This window comes from Propithecus coquereli, unplaced genomic scaffold (genome assembly GCF_000956105.1).
Source record: "Propithecus coquereli isolate 6110/MARCELLA unplaced genomic scaffold, Pcoq_1.0 Scaffold821, whole genome shotgun sequence".
In the NCBI taxonomy this organism is placed as follows: domain Eukaryota; kingdom Metazoa; phylum Chordata; class Mammalia; order Primates; family Indriidae; genus Propithecus; species Propithecus coquereli.
In genome coordinates this window covers 167,673-194,097 of record NW_012154408.1, presented here as the reverse complement: position 1 = coordinate 194,097, position 26,425 = coordinate 167,673, and the positions used below count along the sequence as shown (strand labels likewise).

Genomic DNA, 26,425 nt, shown 5'->3' with positions numbered 1-26,425 from the left:
ATAATAAAGTTCCTATACTTCTCTTCTTGCAAATGAAAGGCTATAATTTTTCCTCCCAAAACAGTTTAGTCATGGACCCTAAGTTTAGACATATAATGTTTATTTTTCACTGCTTTCTAGAGTTTTCTGAGGTTTTTATTTCCCCTTCAATTGAAGGGTTAATTGGGTACATATTTCTAAAATTTGAAGCTCTATAGTTATGAATTTGGTTATGTTTCTAGTATTTATGACTTGACTAGATTATGGTCATGGAAGATGGCGTCTGATATCTCTAGTTTTTAATTTGTCAGGGCTTTAGATCAAGGTGGTTGTGGTGCAGTTTAGCTCACTTTGCGCTGCCCACGAAAGGGCACTTTCCGGTGAGTTTGCACTGTGGCTGTGGTTGTCGCCCTCAAAGTCTGTCCTCCCTCCATCCAGCCCAGGCAATCCTGATCTTCTCTGCCAGTACAGATTAGTTTGCACTTTCTTTTACGTAAATGAAATAATATAGTTTGTGTCTGGCTTTTTTCACCCAGCATAAAGACTTTGAGGATTCTTCCATGTGGTTGGTATGTCTGCAGTTCTCCTTTTTTATTGCTAAGTTATAAAAATGTCCCCTCTGTGTATGTACCATATTTTATTTGTTCATTCACCCATTGATAGATACTTTAGTCGGTTCCAGTTTTTGGCTATTACAAATAAAACTGTTGTGAACATTCTTGTTCCTTTCTTTGTGTGAACTTAGGTTTTCACTTCTTTTGGGTAAATATCCAGGATTGGAATTTCCGGATCATATGATAGGTGTATTTAATTTTATAAGGAGCTGCTGGCCAAGTACAGTGGCTCACGCCTGTAATCTCAGCACTTTGGGAGGCCACGGTGGGAGGATCACTTGAGCCCAGGAGTTTGAGGTCCACACCACTGCACTCAGTGTGAGCGACAGAGCGAGACCCTGTCTCCACTGTTTCTAAAAGAGAAAAGAAACTGTTAAACTGATTTTCAAAGTGGCTGTACTATTTACATTCCCATGAGCAGTGTATGAGAGTCAGCTCCTCTCAACGACACTTAGTATAGTCAATCTTTTTAATTCTAGTCATGTGAGCAGGTCTGCAGTGGTCTCTCTTTGTGATTTAAGTTTGAGTTCCATTATGACAGATCATGTCGATCAGCTGTATTTGTAATAGCCAAAGATATCTTTTCATGTATAGGCATGCGTCACTTCACAGTGGGGATGTGATCTGAGAAGTGTGCCATTGGGCGACTTCGTCGTTTTGCAAACGTCATAGGGTGTACTCTCACACACCTAGACGGGACGGCCTACTACACACCTGGGCTGTATGGTAGAGCCTGTTGCTCCTCGGCTACACACCTGTACAGTGTGTTATGGTACTGAATGCTGCAGGCAGTTGTAAGTATTTGGGTATCTAAATATATCTGAACGTAGAAAAGGTAATAATATGTTGCACTACAACCTCACAGTGGCTATGATGTCACTAGGCGCTAGGAATTTTTCAGCTCTGCCATAATCTTATGGGACCATCATCATATACACAGTCTGTCATTGATCAAAACAGTGACACATGACAGTATTTATTTGCCATCTGTAGCTCTTTGGTGAAATGTCTGTTCAAGTCTTTTGTCCATTTTTAAAATCAGGTTGTTTGCGTTCTTGTTACTGAGCAGTAAGAGTTCTTTATGCATTCTGGATATAAGACCTTTATCAAATATGTGATTTGCAAATACATTCTCTCAGTCTGTGCCTTGCCTTTTTACTTTTTTTAACAGTGTCTTTTGAAGTTTTTAATGTCGATGAAGTCCAAGTTATCAATTTTTTCTTTTAAGATTCATGCTGTCACCTATATAAGAAATCTCTCCCTAAGCCAAAGTCACACAGAGTTTTCTCTTATGTTTCTTCTGGAAGTTTTATAATTTTAGCTTTTGTATTTAGGTCTACAATTGATCTTGAGTTCACGTTTGTATAGGGTGTGAGGTAAGGGAAGACATTTACGTGTTTATTTTACATGTGGATATCTAATTGATCCGGTGCCATTATGAAAGCACTGTCTTTTCCTCATTGAATTTCCTTGGCAGCTTTGTCAAAAATTCATTGACCATACACGTGTGGGTCTATTTCTAGATTCCCTATTCTGTTCCATTGATCTGTGTCTCTTCTTTTGTTTATATCATACTGCCTCGATTATCGTAAGTAAAATCAGGCATAAGTCCTCCAAAGTTCTTCTGCTTTTGCAAAATTGTTTTATCTATTCTAGGTCTTTTGCCATATTCATACAAATTTTAGTATCAGCTGGTAAATTTTTCCAAAAACATCAACTTGCATTTGCTTGGGATTGCATTGAATCTGTAGAGCAATCCAGGAAAACTGACATTGTAATAGTATTGAGTTCATGAATGTGGTATATCTCCATATTTATTTAGGTATTCTTTAATTTCTCCCAGCTATTCTGTAGTTTTTAGTGAAGTGGTCTTTAAAAATATTGTCTTAGGTTATTTTATGTTTTTGGCAATATTGTTAAAGGAATTGTTTTTAAACTTCACTTTTCAATTGTTTGCTGCTAGTATATAAAAAGCCATTTGCTTGTTGTTTGTTAATCTCATATCTTGTAACCCTGCTAAATTCACTTATTGGTTGTAGTAGTAGTTTTGCAGATTCTTTGGGATTTTCTACACAGATGATCCTGTCGTTTGTTCATAAAGACAGTTTTACTTCTTCCTTATCAACCTTCATTCCTTTTGTTTTGCTTGCCTTAGTGCAGCGGCTGGGTCCTCTGGTAGAAAGGGGAACAGGAGCAATGAGAATGAGTATTGTTACTGAGCCTACGAGAAACGCTTCCATTTCCCCTTGGACTATCATGTTAGTTATAGGGTTTGTTAAGGTTTGTTTGTGGCTGAGTACATAATAAATACCTCTTACATTTTTAAATTCTTATTCTTGCTCAGGCTGGTCTTGAACTCCTGACCTCAAGTGATCCTCCCACCTTGGCCTTCACATGATTTTATTTAAAGTTTAAAAATATTATTCACTTTTTAAAAATTGACCTTAGGGCCAGGCGCTGTGGCTTACACCTGTAATCCCAGCGCTCTGGGAGGCTGAGGCGGGAGGATTGCTTGAGCTCAGGAGTTCGAGACCAGCCTGAGCAACAGCGAGGCCCGGTTTCTACTAAATAGAAAAATTAGCCAGGCATCGTGTTGCTGGCCTGTAGTCCCAACTTAGTATCTTGGTACAGAAAAAGATATGTGTGGAAAAGTGGTGGCTTCCAAATGGAGTTGCAGTCGGGTGAGGATGAGCACAGCATCCAGGCTGTGGCCTTGGTGAGTGCGGTGTCGGGCGAGAGGCCGCCTTGGTGCGGCTGCATCCCGTGTATGCACCAGCCCTTTATAGGGTTTTTGTGACTCTTCTGTAAGTCTGAAGTTATTTCAAAATAAGTTTAAAAAAATCAACTTTCACTTATGTATTATTTAAAATATTTATTTAAAAAATAAATATAGGCCTGGCACAGTGGCTCACACCTGTAATCCCTAGCACTCTGGGAGCCGAGGTGGGAGGATTACTCAGGAGGCTGAGGCAGGAGGATCACTTGAGCCAGGAGTTTGAGGTTGCTGTGAGCTATGGTGACACCACTGCACTCCAAGCTGGGCAACAGAGTAAGATTTTATCTACAAAAAAGGAAAGAAAAAACTCCACAATTATGTGTAATGTGTAACAAATCGCATGCACCCATTGTAACTGCATACTCACACCGTAAGCAGATGCTGAGTAGGGCTTTGACCAGGATGGCTACTGTACATAAGAAGTCCCCAAAAACATGCCCGGGAAGACACTGGGGTGTGGAGCCAGTCCGGCAGAGCTCTGGGAACTGGGATCCCTCGGGGAGAATGTGGGTGCACAGGTTCCCGAGGGCACAGGCCCAGATGGGAACGTCGAGGCCTGAGTGCATGCCCTGTTCCCGGCCTCAGCTCTGCCAGCGCACGTTTCCCAGAGCCGGGTACTAGCAGGAGGAGGACTAGGGTTGGGGGCTGGGAGACAGAAGGGGATGGACAACTCTGAGGGTGGTGTAGGGGCAGCAAGGGAAGGACCCTGTTCATCAAGGGTGGGCCTGGCGACCCCCAGGGCGGCTGAGTCTGGTCTTGGTCTCGCCTGCACCGCGTACTGCAACCCCTCACTCAGGAATGGTGGGCGCTGGCGAGGGCCGTCACTTGCTGTGGTTGGATTTCTGCATCCCCCCAACCGCACTTCTTACCAGGCGGGCACTGGGGCACAGGGAAGGGCGTGGGAGGCCTGGTGCTGCGGCCCTGCCTCGTATTCCACCCCGAGTCCTGCAGTCAGAGACCTGGGGTGGGTGTGTCCCAGGGCCGAGGCTGGCAGGGTGTGCCAACCCAAGCCCCATGTGGAAGCTCCCGTGCTGTCACTGGGTGATGTCCAGCACCTTCTTCCCAGGGGCTGTGGGTGGACCGAGGACCTGCACCAACCGCAGCCCACGCACCATGGGCGCAGAGGCTCCTGTGTGTGGGTGGGCCAGGCTTGCCTCCACGGGTACGGGGCGCTGGGCAGGCGGCATGGATCGAGGACCCCAGGCCCCACTCCCGCTCCGCAGCAGCACTTGGGACCGCCAGGCTGCACCAGCCTCCGCTGCGGCATTGGTGCCAGGAGAGCAAATGGCACGTTGGGATTCTGTGCCAGGAACAAGCTGCCTGCAGTTTCTGCTGCCGTCCTGGCGGCGCCTAATTCCCAGCTTTTGGCAGCGGTTGCGGAAGCGGTTCGTGCAGTACTGGGAGGCGCGTGGGTGCTGCTGTGGCACTCTCGAGGTTGTGCTGTGGGCACCCCCGGAACAGGTCCCCTGTGACACAGAGTGGCTTTGCAGCCGGCTCCCCTGGCTGAGAGAGGTCATCCACCCTCCTGGAGCTGTCCCCGACATCAGGGCTAGCTCCTTCCTTCCTCCTTAAAAGGGTGTCTTCCCTTGGCCCCTTTGGCCAAGTGGACCAGGCCAGGGCTCGAGCGGGGGCACTGACACTCAGGGAGGGGCCCAGGGCAAGCCCCCAGCAGGCACCCTGCAGCAGGGCTCACCCCTCAACACACAGCCGGTGCCCAGTAAGTGCCCGCTTCAATCCTAGGCCTGTGGGCCCCTGGAGGGGCAGGCAGCCACTCCAGCCCTACCTCGAGCCTTTCCTCTCAGGAGCGAGGTGAGGCTGGGAGACCAGGTCCACCCACCTCCGCGTTAAGAAGCCAGCACTTTCTAGGAGGGAGAAGGAGCTGGGGGTCGCTCTCACTTTGGTGTGAATGAGCTTGTCCCAGCGGGAGTAAGACTTGCACAAGAGCAGTGCTGACCATGGGGTTTGTCCTTGCCTCCCCACATGCCAGAGACACAGCACTGGAGGCAGAGAGAGTCCGGTCTGATTATCTGGGGGAGCCGTTGGAATCTAGAAGCAACCCTACTCTGTGCCCCAGTTTCCCTTGAGTTACTGGCATAAAATCTGCTTTTCAAATTTTGTGGATGTGACTAAAAGCTGACTGCAAGGCCTTTGGTTATCTATTAGAGTCCAGATCAGCGCCGTTGGCCAAGTACCTGGCATAGGCCGGCCCCCTGTCCCCACAGTGACAAGGGCAACAAGATGGCATTGGTTCCCCATGCCCCACCACCTGTGGTAAAGTTTTGGGCAGCCAGAATATTGGGGTGGGGAGGCTGACGTGGCGTAGGCGCGGCCCAGCCTGAGGACGTGTAGGTTGCCGTCCAGAGCACACAACCAAAAAGCTGTTCCCACCAACAGCTGATGGCCTTCCCTCTGCCTGCAGGAGACAGCGGTCACTCTGAGTAGGTGGCAGAGGCAGCACGTGGCACAGATATCTGCAGGAAAGGGCACCTCCTAAGTTCCGTATCCCAAGGAACTTTCAGCACCAGAGTGCTGATGTGAGGGCGGTGTCAGGAGCGCCAGGCACATAACAACGTAGAACCAGAGCAGTCAGAGGGAGGGGCCGGGGGTCACATCCGGCCACAGGGGCAACGGGGTGCCAGGCCTGCCCACTCAGACACATTTTCACCCCTCCCGGGGCAGTCCTCAGGAAGTCTGATGTCAAGGCCAGAGCTCAGAGGCTGGGGGGGAGGATGGCAGTTGCTGGTCCCCGTCTGCCCTCCTGGGAGAACAGAGGCTGACATGGGGCAGCCCTGTGGCTGTAGTCGCCTCACAAATGAGGCTGGTCCAGGTCCGCCCGTGCAGAGGTGACGGGGATAACTGGCTTTGCTCCTGCTGGCCATGGCATGTGAACACAAGTTGAGGAGCCCCAGACCAGCCAGCCCCTAAACCCAGCAACCCTGGGACTGGCTGCTCCTGGCTGAGACTGGCTGACCTGCTGGGCCACCTCCCTCAGTGACAGCCGTGCATCTGGGCGCAGCGGAGGCTGCTCTGCTCCTTGGAGCTGCTGAAAGGCCAGGGCTCGCCATGGTGCCTGCCATGTTCAGAGGCTGTAATTACATGTCTCTGTCCTGTGGGCCGAGTCACAGAAGGCGTTCAGGGAGGTGTTTGTGGGGCCTGTGATTCAGGAGCTCATGAGAAAAGTGGTGGCTTGCACAGCGGAGAAATTAGGGCCTCAGTGCCAGTGGCAGGCAGCCACCTGCAGCCCGGGCCAAAGCCATTGCCAGCCCCTGCACCAGTGTTCGTCCTGGCAGTCAGAGCTGGAGGCCTTGCCCCGTGGACACCTGTCCCAGCCCTGCTCCCCAACTATGCGTCTGCATGTCCGGCCATTTTTTCCACCACCTCTACTGGACACAGGCCCCAGAGAAGACACACACCAGCCCCCCAGAAGCTCACACAGATGAGCACACACAAACACAAACACACAGCCACGAGTACATATTGCACACAGAAACACACCACCATAACACAGCCACACGTGCATGCACGAACATGCACAGCCACACACGAGCGCACAGCCACACGTATAGACACAGCCACACACGGATCTGACAAGGCATGCAGCCCCACCTCTTGCAAATCAGCACATCTGCACTCGCACCCCTCCCACATGGAGCACCCCTTGCCTTGAGGGGATGGACAGCATCAGACCCCAGGGCGGGCGGCTGAAGGGTCAGGGAGCGGCCGGGAGGCCAGCCCAGCCCTGGACACGGTGTCTGACCAGGGCTGCCTCACTTGCTGCCTTTCTGACTCAGGGGCCACCAAGGACATGGGAAAGATGCTCGGGGGTGACGAGGAGAAGGACCCAGATGCGGCCAAGAAGGAGGAGGAGCGCCAGGAGGCCCTGCGCCAGGAGGAGGAGGAACGCAAGGCCAAGTACGCCAAGATGGAGGCGGAGCGAGAGGTCATGCGTCAGGGCATCCGCGACAAGGTGGGCACCAGGGCCGGGCACTGCGGGAGTATCGCCTGCCAGGAAGACGGCTCGGTGGGGCCCTGGACCCCGCCTGGAGTGGAGGGGTCCCGGGGGAGAGGGCAGGGCCTTCCATCAGGGTCTCAGAACATACTCTCGGAGCCTTGGGGAGGGGGCTAGATGTGGGGGAGGCAGGACAGTGGAGTGACCACTGTGTCCAGTGTCCACATCTGGATTGGGGTTCACTCTGTGGGGCCTTCCTGCTCCTCATGGCAGGCTGGCCAGTCCCCATGGGGTCTCTGGGCCCTGGACTCTGAGGGGAGGCCTTGCAGGAAGAGGTGGGGCCAGGCCGCCCAGGCCACAACCACCTGGCCAGGAGACGCTCCTGAGGCTTGGTGGGGACACCCCTCAGGGAAGGGCCTCATACCTCCTGGGATGCACAAGGCGGGGGCACCCAGCTGGCCGCGGCAGCTCCCACTTCCCTCAGGAGTGGGGCAGCCAGAGAGCACCATGCCCGTCAGACGGGGACACCAAGGCCCAGAACAGGAGCCCAGTGCAAGGCTGAGCCTGCAGCAGGGCCCAGGGGCCCAGCACAGTGACAGCCACAAGTCTGTCCCTCCAGTGGCCAGGTCGGGGCTGGGGAGGCAGTGGGGGCAGCTGCTCCGGCCTGGTCCATGGGCGCCCGCAGTCGGCCGGGCTGGCTGGGACTGGCAGGAGACGGGGCCTTGGGTGTGTGAGGGCAGGGCCGTGGGCAGACAGAGGTGTGGGGCAGGGTTCCGGGCACTGCCGAGGCAGGGGCCTGGCTCTGAGGGTGGGGCTGCAGCAGGTCTGGTGGGGGGAGTGGTGTCCCCAAGGGGATCGCCTGGTCCCTGGCCCTGGACTGCTGAGATGCCCTAGGTGCAGGGTGGGAATGCTCAGACCCCCGGGTCCTCCCTGCTGCTGGAGGCACCCTGAGCAGGAAGAGAAGCTGTTTCCATTTTGTCAGCTGAGCAGGGAGGGCTGGCTCTGGTGGGCCTCAAATGGACCTCCCAGGGTGGACAGAGGGCAGTGCTGGGGAGGGCAGTGGGCTGCACGGGGGGGCTCACCCAGCTCTCTGAGCCTCTCCCCTTCCCCTCCCCTCCCCCATGCACCATGGAGGGTACAAAGCACCCGTGATGGGGATGGGGGCGGTGCACCCCAATGCTGCGCCATGGGCCACTGGACGTGTCTTCTGGGGGTGCTGCAGAAAGCTCCTATGACTCTGCTGTGACAACAGCTCACGGCCCCCTCACTCCCCACAGCAGACCCGACCCTGCCTCAACCTGAGTCCAGGCTCAGGGCCGTGGGGAAGTTGGGAAAACGCTCCATTGACCAGACCACAGCAGAGCAGCTAGACTTCATGTAGGCTGTGCCCAGAGACGCAGGTGTCGGGAGCGCCGGCTGGGATGGGAGCAGAAGGGAGAGTGGGGGTCAGAGGACAGAGAGAGACAGAGACAGGGACAGACAGAGAGAGACAGAGATAGGGAGAGACAGAGAGACAGAGACAGAGATAGGGAGAGAAAGAGACTGAGACAGAGACAGCTAGAGACAGAGAGAGACAGAGACAGGGAGAGACCCAGATAGCAACAGCGGCAGAGAGACAGGGAACAGCGAGAAAGAGCGAGCTGAGAGCCACAGAGTGCCCCAGGCAGAGCTGAGGGGAGACACTGACAGGCATTGGGTGGGGCTGGGGGCTGGGAGCTTACTGGGCTGGGAAGCCATCTGTGTGTCCATCCGTCTGTGTCACAGTGAGAAGGCAGACCTGGCCACCTGAGGGGCTTAGGGCTGTCCCAGGCCCACCTCATTCTGTGGGGTCCCCAGAGCCAGGATGGGACAGGCACAGAGTGGTCCTGGCCAGGTCCCAAGGGCTTGGGGATAGGGTGGCAGGGGTCAGAGACTGCCGTGGCTCAGCCTACATGTGGCAGTTGGCCCCTCACAGGGAATGGGCCACACCTGGGGGGAGGTGGAGGCCTGAGAACCTCACCGTGGGGCCAGAGCAAAGAGTGAGATGATTCTGGGGCCCACAAGGCACCCCAGGTGGGTTCAGGAACAAGTCACGGGGCAGCACCTCCGCAGCTGCTGTATGGGGGTCCAGAGCTGGAGGCTGGTGCGGGGTTCCTGGGTGCAGGTTTGGAGGCTGCCGGCTCCTCTGCCCAGGAGGCCCCAGCCCACCCCCACCCTGCCAAGGCTGGGAGGCCGTGCCCACCTGCTGCCTGCCTACCCTCAGCCTTCCAGAAAGTCCAAAGAAAGGCCCCTGTAACTCACCTTCACTACTGTTTTCTCTTATTTTCCTGGAAATTGTGAAGAAATTCATATTCCCAGCAAATTCAACAAACCTCTAGCAGTCCGGATATGGGGAAGAGAAATGGGGAAATATCCAAGTTAAAACCTCAAAATAGGACCCTCTAGGCTGGGTGTGGTGGTGGCTCACACCTGTAATCCTAGCACTCTTGGGGGAGTAAGATGGCTTGAGGTCAGTAGTTCAAGACCAACCTGCAAGAATGAAACCCCATCTCTATGGAAAAATTAGCTACTCAGGAGGCTGAGGTGGGAGGATCTCTTGAGCCCAGGAGTTTGAGGTTGCGGAGAGATGATGCCACCGCACTCCAGCCTGGGCAATAGAGTGAGACCTTGTCTCAAAAAGAAAGCTATTTCTAAAAATAGGATGCAGCCCAGATGGTGAGGATAGTTATTGGGGTCACACCGGGATTCTGAAGGGATCCAAGCCCCAGGAATACCGACGCCCACAGAAGGAGGGGCTGGGCCCTGCTATCCTGGCACCAGCCTGGCTCTCTGGACTTGCTCTGGGCCCAGTAGGGAGTGAGAGGTGACAAGGACTTGAGGCCTCACACCCATTCATAAGAACAGCTTTCTTGGGATGCCCACCTGCCCCACAGGTCCTTGGAAGTACCAGCCTCCCTGCATTGAAGGCCCGGTTGCACCCAGACACCCCGGACCCCATGTCCACACCAGTTTCTGCAGGGCCCTCTGCCACTCAAGCCTTTGCTGGTGGTACCCCAACCCCTCCACCTTCCCTGTTCCCCACAGGTGGGAACCCTCCCCTCAGGTGTTGTGCCTGGTGGTCCTCATTGGTCAGGCTTCCTCCAGCCTCCCTGACTGTGTATGCCCCCAAGGCGTCTTGGAGGCTGGTCAGAGAAGGGGGGGCCCAGTGTCACCGGAAAAAAACCAAACTGTGTAAAATAATTTTAAAGAGATTTATTCTGAGCCAAATTTGAGGATCATGACCCAGAGCCACGCCCAAGAAGCCTTGAGCAAGTGGCCTCGCTGTGGCTGGGTTACAGTTTGGTTTTATACATTTCAGAGAGACAGGGGTTACAGGTAAAGTCATAAATCAATACGTGGGAGGCATACATTGGTTTGGCCCAAAAAGGTGGGCCATCTTGAAGGCGGGGGGACTTATAGGTTATAGGTGGGCTTAAAGATTCTTTGATTTGTAATTGGTTAAAAACATTTGTGTAAAGTCTTGGAATGTTTTAAGATAAGGTCTGTTAATCAGAGACAAGACATAGATTTGTTGTATAAATTGAGGACCTGCAGGTTTGTCTTGCATGCCCTGTTAATGGGTTACAAACGATGTCCCCAAGAAGGGAGGGGGCATGATGAGGCATGTGTGACCTCCCTCCTCGTGGCAGGCAATTTAGTTTTAGGATATTCCTTTGGCCAAGGGGGTCCATTCAGTAGCCGGTGGCGGGGGCGGGGGTGAACCTTAAGATTTTATTTTAGTTCACACCAGTCACTATGTCCAAGGCTTCTCTGCAGATGGGGACCAAAGGGCTGGCCCTGGGTGACATGTCCTCTTGAGTGCCAGGCTCCCCAGGCAGCCTACAGCCTGGGACTTTTCATCTCAGGGGGTGGCTACATTTTTCAGAGGAGCACCTCACTCCTGCCTCCCAGCATGAGGCCATCTGGGTAGGTCCAGGCCAGGAGGGGAGACTGGCCCCTGTGTGCAGTTTGCATGCCCACAGCCCGTCTGTGTGTGCACCGCTGGATTTGCATACGCTTCCAGCCACCCACGTTTGGCAGCTGAGCCAGAACCTTCCTTCAGTCTGGGGCTGGCAGGTCTGAGCCCCACGTGGCTCCTCCCCACCCCCCATCCTGGGCTTGCTCTAGGCCAGGTCCCAGTGAACCACTGGTAACAGCTGTTGATGAGCTACTGACAGCTGAGGGCTAGTTGTCTGGTCATATTATTGGTTCTCAGTACTGATTAGCACCCGTTGCTGTGTTTTCTCAACAGCACAATGTTTTCAGGATTTAGTGTCTCCTCCTATATGTCAGGTCCGCTCTGAGCTCCCCACAAGTGGCCAGCACCACAGGGTGTGGTTTCTAGTGGTCCACAGGGTGGCCCAGCTTCTCCTGTGGTCCTGTCTTGGGGCATTGTTTCTGGAGAGCCGATGCCCAGCACAACGACCAATGGCCACCTGCACTGGTGTGGCGGGGCGTTAGTCTCAGAACCTCAGAACCAGGTCTCAGGCAGACCACATGGGAGCCACCCAGCTCAGGAGTCCTGAGCCCCAGACAGAGTAACCCTGACCCTCAGGTCTAGCCGAGAGTGGCCTCAGCCTCAGAATGACCTTGAACCTCAGAGGAGTGACTGGCACTTCTGGCCAAGCTCAGAGTGACCCATGAATTGGTGGCAGGGCCTGAGGTCTCTTTTGGACCCTCACCTCCCTGAGGTCACTTTCCCAGTCAAGGCGGTCCCTTTGTTCAACCACACCCCGCATGTTCGAGCTGTGACACGCATGTTCCTGAGCACCTCTGCTGTGAGTGTACACCTTGGAACCACGGCCTCCTGGGTCAGGCCTGCAGTCCTCACCACGGCACACGTGTTGCTGCCGTGTGGACTGACACTCTCCTGCTGTAGAGCCCATCCGGCCCCGTGCCACTGGCTGGAGGAAGCTTTCTCTGGCCTGACCCAGTTCCTGGTGGCATCTCTCTCAACAGCCCATGCACCGCCCACAGGACACAGAGTGCATGCTCCTCCCTCCCCTTCCCTGCCTGGGGCTACTGCCTGTCCCAGCGAGGCTGTCCCAGAAGGGACACCATCATCGTGGCCTAGGACAAGGACCTGGCTCTTCTTGCTGGTGGGGCACAGGGGAGGGTGACTAGCTGGTGCCTGGTCCTCTCTTCCTGCTGATGTGTCAGTGCTCTGGTTCTGTGCTAGCAGGGCCCTCTGGGTGACATGCCCACCCCTGCTCAGATGCTCCTGCTGCCATCTTCCCCCGTCCCCGCCCCTGCACTCCCAGCTCTGTTAAGATGCGATGCAGAGGGCGCTGAGGCAAGCCCACGATGGCCTCTTACCAGTGCCCCCAGACACTTTGGTCACAGGTGGGCTGGGAGCATGGTGGCTGAAAGTACTCTTGCCTCCCCCACACCTGAAGCCACCCACAGCCCCAGGGCAAAGGATAGCTGCTGAGGCTGCCCTGAGGGGTGGGGGGTACACAGGTAGTCCCCCATCTGGAGGGGGGCCTCCTTGGAGACCCAGGTTAGGCACCAGGTGCAGGAGCAGAGCCCACCCCTTCTTTTTGGAGGGGCTGGTGAGGAGAAAAGAAATAAGCCAGAAACGGGGGAACGGGGATCAAGGGGGGTCCTCCTTGGCAGAAACACCCCCTCCCCAAGGCTGGTGACCCCGCACTTACGTGCTCTTCAGTAGGACTCTGAAGTCTTTGTTGATCTTGTAAATTGCTGGCACACTCTCCTAGATGCTCCCCCATCAATGCCTCTGCCAGTGCCTCACCTCTGCTCTGCTGCCACCCTTAATCTGCAGCCCAGGACCTTGGACCTGGCCAGGGGGAGCCTCTGCCCCTAGATGCACCAGCCCCCAGCCTGGCCCTGCCCTGTTCCCACCAGCCCCAAGGCAGCTGGAAGTTTGTTAGCAGAAAAAAAACTAAACTCTAAAGTAATTTAAAGAGGTTTATTTTGAGCTGAATGTGTGTGACCAACTGACCGGACCAAATGGCCTCAAGAGGTCCTGTGTCCCAGGTGGCCACGTTACAGTTTGGTTTCACACATTCACAAAGACAGGAATAAATCAATACATGGAAGTTGTATGTTGGTTTGGCCCCAAAAGGCAGGACGTCTCAAAGGGGAGGGGGCCAGCAGGTTATAGGTGGGATTAAAGATTCTTTGATTTGTTAGTGATTAAAGAAATGAAGCTTTGTCCAAAGGCTCCCAATGTTTTAAGATAATCAGAGACAAGCCACTGGGCATTTACTGGGACTCTAGTGATCTGTTAAGTAAATTGAGAACCTGCAAGTGTGGTTTCCCTTTCTCTCACTTGGTCTTAGGCCCTGTTCCTGGTACTGGTACAAAGAGTAACTCCAAAAGGGAGGGCATGACACCACTGCAGTCTAATCCATTTCCACACCACCCTCTCCTCCGTGTCTGGGTGTCCCTTTCTGTTTCAGACAAGGACGCTCTCCTGGATTGAGGCCCGTCAAACCCAGGATGACCTCTTCTCCATCCTTACCTTAATAACATCCAGGAAGACCTAGGGAACCTGTGGCCTCGGGGCCACATGTGGCCTTCTGGATCCTTGAGTGCGGCCTTTTGACCGAATCCAAATTTTACAGAACAAATCCCTTTAATAAAGGGATTTGTTCTGTGAAGTTTGGATTTGGTCGAGGGGCCGCACTAGGGGATTTGGACGGCCACATGTGGCCTTGAAGCTGCAGGTTCCCCACCCCTGGAATTGGAAATCAGGGACTGGGGCAGGGCGGCATCCAGGGTCCCTGGGCCAGGCACCAGGGCGCCATCGCAGAACTCAGGAGCTGGGCAGGAGAGTCTGCCAGCGACGTCTGGGTTCTTTCCACCACTGCCCCTCCCTGCCCCAGGCGGAGGCGTCCTGGAAGGCAGGACCACGGGCAGGGGGAGGAGCCCAGGGTAGGGTCGCAGCATTGACTACCCCCAGGAGGATCCGAGCCCCCCTCTCCCACTTCCCCCCATCAAGACGCGTGGTCAGTGGGCTCTCAGACACCCCCATTCTCCGTGGGGTCTCCCAACCCCCAAGCTCCCTCCAGGGTAGGGTCCCTTCTCCTTCCGGAGTCCTTGGGGCCATCGGTGCTGGTGCGCCTGGTGGGTTGGGGGTCCCTCGGCCGGAGCCCTGGGAGTGCGCGCCCCCATCCCGCCCTCTCCCCGCAGTACGGCATCAAGAAGAAGGAGGAGCGCGAGGCGGAGGCCCAGGCCGCCATGGAGGCCAACTCGGAGGGCAGCCTGACACGGCCCAAGAAGGCCATCCCGCCGGGCTGCGGGGACGAGCAGGAGGAGGAGGATGAGAGCATCCTGGACACGGTGATCAAGTACCTGCCCGGGCCGCTGCAGGACATATTCAAGAAGTAACGCGGCGCCGCAGCCGCGGGACCCCGGAGCCCCCGCCCCCGCCCGCCCCGTAAGACCCTCCGCGGAGACCCCGAAGGGATGTCGGGAGCCCAGTGCAGCCCCCACGCCGATATAAGCCATAGCTCTAGGTCTGTCCTTCCCGCGCCCACCACGCCTCGGGAGCCTCCGCCCACCCCTCCCGCACCACCGCCACCCCCAACGGGCCCGGCGCGCCCGACCCCCGGACCCCTGCAGCCGCCGCGGCCCGGGATCGGCCCAGTGCTCCTCTGCTCGCGGGGCTTGGGGCGCCCACGCCCGGGACGCCCTTTACTGCTCTGGCCGTTCACCGCCCGCGCGCCCGGCAGCGCCCGCGCCCAGAGCCGCCCTGCGTCGGGCGCTCCAGCGGGCCCAATTTAGGAGCACAGCCATAGGGGAAGGCGGAGGGGCTGCGGCGCGCAGCGGGAGCCCGGCCCCCCGCCCTCCACCCTTCCTCCCCCTCGGCCCCAGCCCCCCTCCCCAGTCAGCTTGCCGTCACCCTCCTCCCGCGCTGTCGCCCGGGTTGCTGATGGAGCTTCTCGGCGTCTTCCGGTCCCCGTGGCCCACCTCCATCGGCACCCCTCACATTCTCTCATTCCCTCTCATTCCATCTCTGCCTCCTTCCCTCCCTCCTTCCCTTCTCCCCTCACTCCTCTGGAAGGTGTTGCTTCTTAGGACGCCGTAGCCGAGTTCTCCTGTAAACGCGGGAAACGAAGCAGTGGGGTTGGGGGAGCTCAGAGAGCGTCCCGGGCGGGCGGAGAGCCGTGGGCCGGGCCGCTCCTCGCTGGGTCCCCTCTTCCCCACCGGGGAGGCTGCCGGTTGTCTGCGCGGGGCCCTGCCCTCACCTCTGAGCACCCACACTTTCGGCAGGAGCTGGAGAGGCCTGAGAAACCGGAGCCCTCGGGAGTGCGTGGTCTGGAGACCTGCCAGGGCCCAGGGCCCACCGGGGGCCTGCCCCGCCCCGCGCCCGCTCCCTCTCCACGGGGCTGTGCGGTGTCCGGGGCTCGCAGGACCCTCGGCTGGGGTCGGGGATGTCCTAGCGCAGAGTCAGCAGAAACCCTAGAGCCGCCCAGCCCTACTCCTCTGTCCTTGTTTAATTTGCATCACAATATGTTGAATCTCAGGTAAATGAGGTCTTCTGTTTTTGATGAGTTTTGTCTTGATAGAAAGGCCCTCGCCTGGTTCCCGGCCCTTTCTGTCCACATGGAAAATGCATTCAGTGTCCACGCGTCGCGGGCCAGGGGCGTGGCTCGGCATTGACCCTCACAACCTTACATAGCTTTAGAGAAGCCATAACACCAGACTGCAATACTGACCACCGACGCCCCGCCCGCCCCGCCTGTCTCGCTCGCCCCGTGCCCTCTCTGACTCCTCCGGGTCCACGTCTTTTTTAGATGCCTGTTTTCACACTTTAAAAAGCCAGCTCTGAGCAGACAGGGCGTCCTCTCGCAGAAACCACCATCCCGTTCCCAGCGCATGGGGCGCCCGGGGCCGCCGAGCTTAGCTAGACCGTGGGTATTGTCTGTCCGTCCGTCCCTGCGCCCCTCCTGCATGTCGGGGGCCCTCGTGTGTTCTCTCCGGATGGAATCACAGCCAATAAACACTACAGTGATTTCACACCGCGTGGCCATTCCTTCCACGGTTCCGTTCTGCCAGGACAGTCCACAGAGATTTGCACCCTGCCTGCCCTGTGGGTGGAACGGCGGTGCCCTGCCTGGCAGGAAGCACCTTGCCCTCTCACTGGGACACCTGCAGGCTCTCTCCACCCTCCTGACCCAGGTTCTCCCCCTCTCACCCATTCTCTCTGAGGCATCCCTGGCCAGAGTAATCTCCATTTAATGCAGACCTGCCCCTTCAGGGCCCCAGGCCCCCACCCCTGCCCCCAGACCCCAATTATACCCTTTCCATCTCCGAACTCTACCAGGCCCTGGGGGCCCAGCCCAGGTCACACTACTGCCCTAGCTCAGGTGTCCCTAGGCATTCTTATCCTGGGGGGACATCCTCCTGTGCCCCCACTGCAGCTCTGGGTTCCACACCCTGCAGGAAATGCTGCCAATCTGGGCTGAGGCCCGAGGAGCTGCTTGTTGGGCTTGCTGGCTTTCTGGCTTGGGACGGCCCTCCCATTATGACCCCACCCCAGAGGACAGCCCTCTGCCTCCCTTCTAGGGGTCCTGCCATGTCCTTCCCACTCCAATCCGCCCAAGATGCTCAGCCACAGCACCTGTGTGGAGTCTTACAGTGCCGGGGAGAGATTGGGCTCAACTCCCAACACAGAATGGACAAGTATGAATATGTAGCCCAGGAGCAGGGTGGGTGTCAGTGGTGGAAAATTACTAAGAGGACACTTCAGAATCAGGGAGATTCTAGCCGAAGACAGGCCAGAGTGCCCAGATGTCGCCTGGTCAGATATGGAAGGTGATCAGATTCCCAGGATGGGGGGTTCTTATTGAACTAACTTTAGCAGGGTTCGTTGCTAAAACTGGATTTTACAAGGAAGTGCACAAATGGACCTAGCAGAAGATTCAGAAGCCTGACTAAAGTTTGGCCAAGTGAAGAATCGTTGTCAGGGCCCTGTCCAGGGAGGTGGCCTGTCTGGGTCTCCTGTCACCCAACATTGCTGGCTGGGAATGCACAGCAGAGCTTCCAGCAAAACCTGCCAAGCCTCAGTGGGCAGAAAGGCCACATGTGCCCTGCCCGCACGCGGGGCCCTCCAGAGCCCTCCTAAACGGCAGGTGGGGCCTGCAGGGAAAGTGCTATCTCCCAAGCACATGGAGAAGTGTCTCCTGTTCCCCCTGTCAACGGAAAAGAACCCAAACTGTAAAATAAAGATGTTTATTTTGAGCTGAGTATGTGTGACCATGGGCTGGAGAGCCACACCCAAGAAGCCTTAAGCAAGTGGTCTCACTATTTGGGTTACAGTTTGATTTTATACATTTCAGGGAGACAGAAATTACACATAAAGTCATAAATCAATACATGGAAGGTGTACATTGGTTTAGCCTGAAAAGGCGTGATATCTGGAAGCAGGGCATTACAATTTATAGGTGGGTTTAAAGATTCTTTGATGTATAATTGATTAAAGAAATAAAACTTTGTCTAAAAGCTTGGAATGTTTTATTAATAACTGAAGGATGTCTGTTAATCAGAGATAAGCCACCAGACATTTATCCAAACACAAGTAATCTGTTAAGTAAATTGATGGCTTGCAAGTATGGTTTAAGCTTTGTCTTGCATAGCCTTAGGCCTATTAATGAGTTACAGAGGACATCACTAAGAAGGGAGGGGGCATGACCAGGTGTGTCTGACCTCCCTTCTCATGGCTGGCAAGTCAACTTTAGGGTTTTCTGGGGTCCCTTTGTCCAAGAAGGGGGTCAATTCAGTCAGCTGTGGGGCTTAAGATTTTATTTTATTTATTCTGTCACTGAGACTAGAATGCATAGCTCACTGCAACCTCAAACTCCTGGGCTCAAGAGAGCCTCCTGCCTCAGCCTCCCGAGTAGCTGGGACTATAGGCACATGCCACCACACTCGGCTAATTTTTCTAATTTTTATAGAGATGGGGGTCTCAATATGTTGCTCAGGCTGGTCTCAAACTCTTGGCCTCAAGCAATCCTCCTGCCTTGGCCTCCCAGAGTGCTAGAATTACAGGCATGAGCCACCATGCCCAGCCAAGATTTTATTTTAGTTCACACTTGGATCTGAAATTCAGTCTTTGCAGCCATTTCTGTGGTTTTGGCCACTGCATGCTGCCCCCTAGCATGGTTGCTCTCAGAAGGGTTCCCAAAAGTCCACCCACTGCTCAGCCTTCATTCTTCCCCCACCCACTATCCGCTACTGCATAGCCCTCTGGATCCCTCTCAGCCCTGAGCGGGATGCTAGGTCACGACCCAGACAGCCTTCCCTCAGAAATGTGGCCAGCCCTTTCTCCAGCAACTGATGGGTCAGACCTGAGCCCACTCTGGACCCATCCCTCACCCTCAGGTGATGGGGTGTGAGGCCTCCAAGGAGACATACCATTCACTTGATGATGTTTACTGAGCCCCTACTACACATACACACACACACACACACATACACACACCGCTCTGTTTCAGGCACCGAGGATAATCGAGGTCCCTACCCTGGAACTAATTTTTCTAGTGATGGGAAACAGATAATAAATATGTTACATGGTGATTTCTGCTTTGCAGGAAAATTGATCAGAGAGGGATGGTGAGGGGTTACTACTTCATGAATGGTCCGGGGGCCCCTCTGTGAAGGTGATGAGAGACCCAAAGGGAGGTGGGAGCCCTGTGAGTGTCTGGTGGCAGAGCATTCCAGGCAGAGAATCAGCCATGCAAGTTCCGGGAGGCAAAGCTGCCCTGCACATGGCACAGTGGTGACAATGTCCACCTGATATGACCTTGTCCCAGGTGCTTGCTTGAGGACCACCCTGACTCTTAGCTGAGTCTCCTTCCTTTCTGGACCTTTAACTGTATTTGAACAAAGTAGAGCACGCTTTCCAGCTCCAGATGCTCCAGAGACTTCCCGCGCTCCCCAGGCAGGGAGGTCCTTCAGTCTCCTGGCTCTGATTGCCTCCTCTCCCTGGGCCATGCGGGCAGCCAGCCCCTGATGGGCCGGCCGCTCTGCTTTGATTTCTTTTCTACCCTCCTGTCCGGAGACCTGCACCTGCTGAGCCACTTAACCATCCAGGCTTTCAGGAGAGATTTTCAAAGGTCCAGCAATTAAGGACCACTTTGTCTAGCTGTGCTAATGCAGCTAGGCAAATTCTGCTGTCCACCACGAAGCCAGCGGGGGCCGTAAACTCCAGGTCTGGCTGGGCCACCTGCCCGTACAACTTGGAAACGGCCCCACTCCTGTGGTCAGAGGGTTCGCTGTCAAGTCTGAAAGCGGGGACGATGTGAGAGTGTGGGTCCCCCGACCCAACAGCCGGGACGGATGCCAGGGCCGAGCCCGAGGCGGCCACACCTGCGTGGCCCCGAGGATGGAAGGGGCCTCAGGCCAGGACAACCTGAGCACTCAGGCCAGGCATGGGGAACAACCACAACCCAAGTCCCGTCCTACGCGCCCGGGCCCCCAGCCCGCGGAACCAATCATCGCGTGCCAGAGGAGGCCGCCGCGATTGGCTCTGAGAAGGCCACGTGGGAATCCTGGCCAATCAGAGCCAGAGAGATGCCATTGCGGGAGGCTGAACAGGCGACGCAGCCCAGTCGGCCCCCCCTCTTCCCACGTGGCCGCGCCCCTACCGCCCTGCTCCGGCCACCGCGGGCGGGTCTCCGCACCGCTTTAGCTTAGCTTCTAGGTGCACTCTACCTGCCCCCTCGCCAGGCCCCGTCCGCGAGGCCCCGCCCCCATGCTTGCCCCTCCGGGTTTGCCCCGCCGTTCCTGGTGCCCAGGCCCTTCCCGCAAGTTCGTGAACCCTCCTCACCTTTGGGCCGGTGTCTCGTCCAGCCTCCACCACTGCCGTAGCCCACGCGCGGCCTGGGGTTAGGGCTCTGCGATGCCCCGCCGTAAAGGCCGGGAAGCAATTCTCTCCCTGGCCTTCTGCCTTCCTACCCCGGGCCCCGAGGCCGCCGGCAAACCTGCAAATACTCTAACCTTCCTTGCCTTTCTGGGACCTCCCTTGTCTGACTTAGGTCGTGCGACCCCTTTCCTGAGGGGTCTAACCCCCACCCGAAGGCGGGAAGAACCTGGACGGACAGGCCTTGCCGCGTTTCCCTTGACAACAGAAAAGAAGCCAAACTCTTAAGCTCCCCCCAGCTGACTGAATGGACCCCCTCAATTACAAATCAAAGAGTATCTAAACCCACCTGGAACCTGAAAGCCCCCACTTTGAGATGCGTGCCTTCCATGTATTGATTTATGACTTTACTCGTAATCTGTGTCTTCCTGAAATGTATAAACCCAAACTGTAACCCAGCCACAGCTAGTCCACTTGCTCCAGGCTCCTTGGACGTGACTCTCAGGTGAGGACCTAAATTTGGCTCAAAATAAACCTCTTAAAATTATTATACAGAGTTTGGCTTCTTTTCCATTGTCATCATTATACCCCCCTGAGGGGCACTTCTCCTGGGCTGGGACCGGCCTCTCTTAAGGACACAGTCAGGCACCCACTACTGGTGGTGGGCACGAGCATGGGGGTGCCTGGCTGGGCTGATCACCCCAGGCTCATGTCGAGGTGTGAGGCTCAGTGTGGACCCTGAGTCAGCCAAGCAGAAGGGCTATGCCTCTCCAAGGACAGAGCCGCAGGGCAGGGCAAGGCAGGGCAGGCTCTGGTAGCGGCACTTCACTCTGCCATCAATGCCATCAGTGGGTCAGTTGGGTGGTGGGGGCTGAAGTTTGGGGAAGACCCATTGCCAGGTAGGTCAGAGTGCTGTGCTCCCCACTCCGCTTGTCCCGGATGCTGTAAGATGGCAGTGCTCCCCTACCCCAGTCCCCAGGCCCTAGGGTCCCCCTATACCCCGGTCCCCTGGCCCTGAGGCCCCAGTGGCGCTCAGGATGACTTCTTGCAGCCCCGGAGGACCAGGCATCAGAATTGAAATTTAGTTGATTTCTACAACAGACAAGACTTTTTCCTGTCCCCTTGAGTGAGTCCACTGAGATTGAAGCTGCACACAGAGCAAAGGACTTTGATCGAGGGGGGAGAAACGCAGGGGCAGGGAGGGACTGCTGTCCCAGCGGGAGGCGTGGGAACAGGGAGGCCGCTCCTCTCCAGGCTTTCCAAGCACTGTCCTTTGCTGAGGGTCTGTGGGTGGCCACAAGAGCTACCTCCTCCCTGTGCAGCTGCAGAGGAAGGAGCCCAGAGGGGCACCTGCGCTCTTTGTACAGCAGCCAAAGTCTCAATTTTCCCACAGTTCATAAGCCTCTGTCCACACATGTCCATTGGTCCCTGGCTGGGGGGCCTGAGAGGTGGGGGCATGTCCCATCGAACCTCCTGGGCCCCTCAGTTGCCCTCCCGTCACCCACTGAGGACTGGGGCTGGGAGCAGGGTGGCCACCAGGCTGGGACTCCAGGTAAAAGGCACCTTGAAACCCCAGCTTGGAGTCTCTCTCCTTCAATTCCTAATACAATGAGCAGAAATAAAGTTAAAGAAATCATCAAAACTCACCGACCAGGAGAAATTCACCTAGGGCTGGGGCAGGAAATATATGCAATGAGCCTGGAAGTAAAGAAATGCTAAAAAAACAATAAAAAATAAACCCACGATGATGGGTATGTCAAAGAGACCTACAGACAGACGTCTCAATGGCCAAAACCGGAGTGACTCAAGCGACAGAACGAAGTTGAGTTGGACCATAACCCATAGTGCGAAAGAGACGTCCTCCAATCCATGTGATATCAGTAAATGACTGAATAAGCCGGGCACGGTGGCGGCACCTGTAGTCCCAGCTACTCGGGAGACTGAGACCAGGGGATCACTTGAGCTCAGGAGTTTGAATTTGGCCTGAGAGAGACCCTGTCTCAAACAGCAACAGCCACAACAACAAACCAAACGAACAAACAAACAAATGCAAACTAGACAATCTGGAAGTGTATGAAAGGCACAGGCTTCCAGGGCTTCAAGGTTCTGCCCCCAGCAGAGGTGGCTGGTGACCTGGGATGCTGTTGAGAAGAACCAGTAAATCTGTCTCACCACTGAGGCAGTGAATAACATTCTGTGAGAGAAACTAATCTGGAATGGAAATGGTTCAGATCTTTAGGGCTTTATTTTGACCTTTTTAAGCCCCCTCCCCAATCTCATTGATGTCCTAATTTGTGCCCTTTTTAATAAAGAGGGAAAAGACTAACCTCACAGAGGAGACACCTGTAGCCAACACACCCAGCCAGTGACCAAGGTCAACACCAACAGTGGTGAGTCCTGCTGACGGTGCGCACCCTTGACATGACGGGATGAGAAGGGCCCTCACCTTTGTGACCCTCCAAAAGCCCATTAACTGCAGTCTAATCATTAGAAAACATCAGACCAACCCCAACTGAGGGACATTCTACAAAACAACTGACCTGCGCTCCTTAAACGGTCCAGGTCATCAAAAACAAGAAAAGTCTGAGAAACTGTCACAGCCCCTGATGATGCTGGGAGGGGTCCTGAGGGCACAGAAGGGGGCCTATGTATGCAGGCACTCCTCTGAGACTCCAAGATTCCAGTGCTGGCAAGGACTCCGGGAGCCAGTCCTGCTGTGTGGACGGACACCTAGAATTTTGTGTGAAAAAAATTAAGGTACTGCTATAGACAAGACAGAGACACTGGAACTGCCTCCCCGGAATACTGAGAAATGGCTCACAGGGCTGGCAGAGGCGAGAATGCTGGACTGGATTAATACGTAAAACTGAAGAACCCGCTCCGCCCGTGCCCCTCAGGAGAGCCGGAGGACGGGTAGGAGATGCTGCGGTGGAAAGTGGCCCTGTGGAGTCGTCGGAGATGACGGGAGAGTGCGGGACACCTGTGGGGCAGGGGGCAGGGCTCCCCCAGACTCGGGCTTTTCACCAGATCCTCACAGAGCAGGTGACAGTGGCATAACCCAGCGACCCTTCTGTGCTGGATGTGGCCTCTTCATCGGCAGATATCAGCATGGCTGCTGGCACTGGGTGCGGCTGTCAATCTGGCAATGCTTTCTCTTCAACACCTGTCAGGAAGGGGGACTAGAGGCAGTTTGTGCCACGTGGAGCAGATCACGGCCCATCTGTACCCGGATCGTGTGCTGGTGAGTGTGAACTCTCCTCTCTGCTACGGTGAGGTCTGGGGCAGGCCTGGCTCAGCTGGCACGCTGCAAAACATCACCCCGGGCCACTGCAGGGAGGACGTCACATCAGACAGACCCGGGACAAGGGGAGGGGGCACTCCGGACGTCTTGGTGAGACACACGTGCCGGAGGGTGTGAGAATGTCACACAGAGATTCAGGGGCCCACCACAAACCGGAACACCATGTTGTGGTGGTTTCTTTGACTTGATGCTTTTTAAAAATCGAAGAAGAATTTATGTACAGAAATATGCACAGAGTTTAAGTGCATAGTTTTGTGAGTTTTGACAAAACTCACGTTACCCAGACTTCTGTCAAGACATAGAACATTCCCATCACCCCAGAAAGTCCCAACTCCCCACTGGGAGCCACTGATGCTCTGATTCCTGTCAGCAGTTAGTCTTCCTGCTCTTCAACTTCGTACCGAAGGGCTGTGCGGTGTGTCGTCCATTGCGGGCTTCACTCCGCACGTTTCCCAGATCTCTCTGCCGAGAGCTCCGCTGTGTGAGTGCCCCGATGTGTATGATCCAGCCCCTTGCCGTGGGCCCTGGGCTGTTTCCGGTACAGTCTTCCGTGGACCTTCGTTTCCATTTCTCTCGGGTGCATATGATACCTCGCTGTGGATCGCTGGGTCACAAGTAGGTGTGTGCCGAGCTTTGTAAGAAACTGTTTTCCAAAGTGGCCGTACCAGCAACATATGACAGAATATGCAACACGTTCTCACCGAGTGGTGTCAGTCTTTAACATTTCAGTCATCCTGGTGAGTTTGTGCCGGTCTCCACTGTGGGTTTACTTTGCATTTCCCTGATGACTGATGATGTTGGGCACTTTCTCATGTGCTTGTGGGCCATCGCACGTCTTCCTTTGAGAAGCGTCTGCTCAAATCTCTTGTCCAATTTAAAATTTGGGCTGTTGTCTTTTTTTGAAAATTATAATAGACTTTATTTTTTAAGCAGTTTTACATTTACAGAAAAATCAAGTGGAAAGTACAGAGTTCCCATATATGTTCCCTCATCCCCTGCCAGTTGGTTTTCTGTGTTATTTTTTTTTTTTTTTTTGAGACAAGAGTCTCACTGTGTTGCCCGGGTTAGAGTGCCGTGGCGTCATCCTAGCTCACAGCAACCTCAAACTCCTGGGCTCAAGTGATCCTTCTGCCTCAGCCTCCTGAGTAGCTGGGACTACAGGCATGCGCCACCATGCCCGGCTAATTTTTTCTATATATTTTTAGTTGTCCGATTAATTTCTTTCTAATTTTAGCAGAGACGGGGTCTCGCTCTTGCTCAGGGTGGTTTTGAACTCCTGAGCTCAAACAATCCGCCTGCCTCGGCCTCCCAGAGAGCTAGGATTATAGGCGGGCTCATTTCTTTTTGTTGCTGAATAATATTCCATTGTCTAGATGTGTCACCATTTGTTTATCCACTCACCTGTTGAAGGACATCTTAGCTGCTTCCAGGTTTTGATAACTATAAATAACAACTATAAAGCTACTTACAGTTTTTTATAAATGTTTTGTGTGAATCCTATGTTTTCATCCCTTTTGGGTATATTCCAAGGAGTGTGATTGTTGGATTGTATGGTAAGAGGATGTCTAATTTCGTAAGATAATTCCCAACTATCTTCCAAAGTGTCCCATTTTGCATTCCCACCAGCGGGGACGAGGGCTCCTGTTGCTGCACGTCCTCTCCAGCATCTGGGGGCACCGGTGTTCTGGATTTTAGCATTCTAATAGGCATGTAGTGGTTTCTTGTTATTTCAATTTGCAAATCCCTAATGACATGATTCTGAGCATCTTTTCATCTGCTCATTTGCCATCTGTATTTCTTTGGAGAGCTGTCTGTGCAGAAATTTTGCCCATTTTTTCATTGGATTGTTTTCTTACTGCTGAGTTTTAAGAGTTTTTGTATATTTCGGATACCAGGACTTTATCATATATATGATTTGAAAACATTTTCTCCCAGCCTGTGGCTTGCCTTTTCATTCTCTTAACAGTGTCTTTTACAAAGCAAACACTTTTAGTTTTAATGAAGTCCAATTTATCAATTTTTTCTTTCACGGATCATGCTTTTGGTGTTGTATCTAAGAAGTCATTGTCAGACCCAAGGCCACCTCGATTTTCTCCTGCGTTATCTTTTACAAATTTTATTGTTTGTGTTTTACATTTTGGAATATGATCATTTTGACTAAATTTGTGTGAAAAGTGTAAGATCTGTGTCTAGTTTGAAAAAAATTTTTTTTTTTTTTTGCATGTGGCCGTACTGTTATTCCAGCACAGTTTGTTTAAAAGACTATCTCTTCTCCGCTGAATTGCGTTTGCTGCTTTGTCAGCGATCAGTTGGCTGTACCTGTGGGTCTATATCTGGTCATTATGTCCAGAGCACTGTAGTGAGTCCTGAGGTCAGGTGGCATCAGCCCTCCAGCTTGGTTCTTCCCCTTCAAGGTTGTGCTGGCCATTTGGGTCTTTCGCCTCCTTTAAACCTCAGAACCAGCTTGTTGACACCCATAAACTAACTTGCTGTGATTTTTAATTTGAGATCCTATGGAAGCTATAGCACAAGTTGGGAAGTATCTTGACATCTTGACAATATTGAATCTTCCTATCCATGAATATGTAGTATCTCTGCATTTACTTGGTTCTTCTTTGATTTCTTCCATCAGAGTTTCATATTGTTCCTCATATAGATCTTGTACATATTTTGTTAGACTTATACCTAAGTATTTCATTTCTTTTTTGTGCTAATGTAAATGATATTGTGTTTTTAATTTCAAATTCCAATTGTTCATTGCTGGTTGGTTTTTGTATTTAATTTTAATTTTTTACTAGCTTGTAAAAACACAAATATTATATTTTAAATTTCTTTTTAAAATTATACACTAAAATTGATTTTTTCTTTTAGTTATGTATAGCCAATGAATTTTTAACGCATATAGAACTGTGTAATGATTAATGATGAAATACTGAGCACTTTTCCCACTAAGATCAGG

The 26,425-nt window shown here is 53.9% G+C and overlaps 1 protein-coding gene across 1 annotated transcript in view; it reads left to right on the top strand.

Annotated features, from left to right (window-relative positions):
* CPLX1 (complexin 1) overlaps window positions 1-14,836 on the top strand; it is a 39,890-nt gene extending 25,054 nt beyond the window's left edge. Inside the window, exons 3-4 of the mRNA XM_012663660.1 lie at window positions 7,161-7,336; window positions 14,492-14,836. Of these exons, the coding sequence (XP_012519114.1) occupies window positions 7,161-7,336; window positions 14,492-14,689 (374 nt within the window). The 3' untranslated portion in view covers window positions 14,690-14,836. The remainder of the gene's footprint in view (window positions 1-7,160; window positions 7,337-14,491) is intronic.
* Window positions 14,837-26,425: the final 11,589 nt, after the last annotated feature.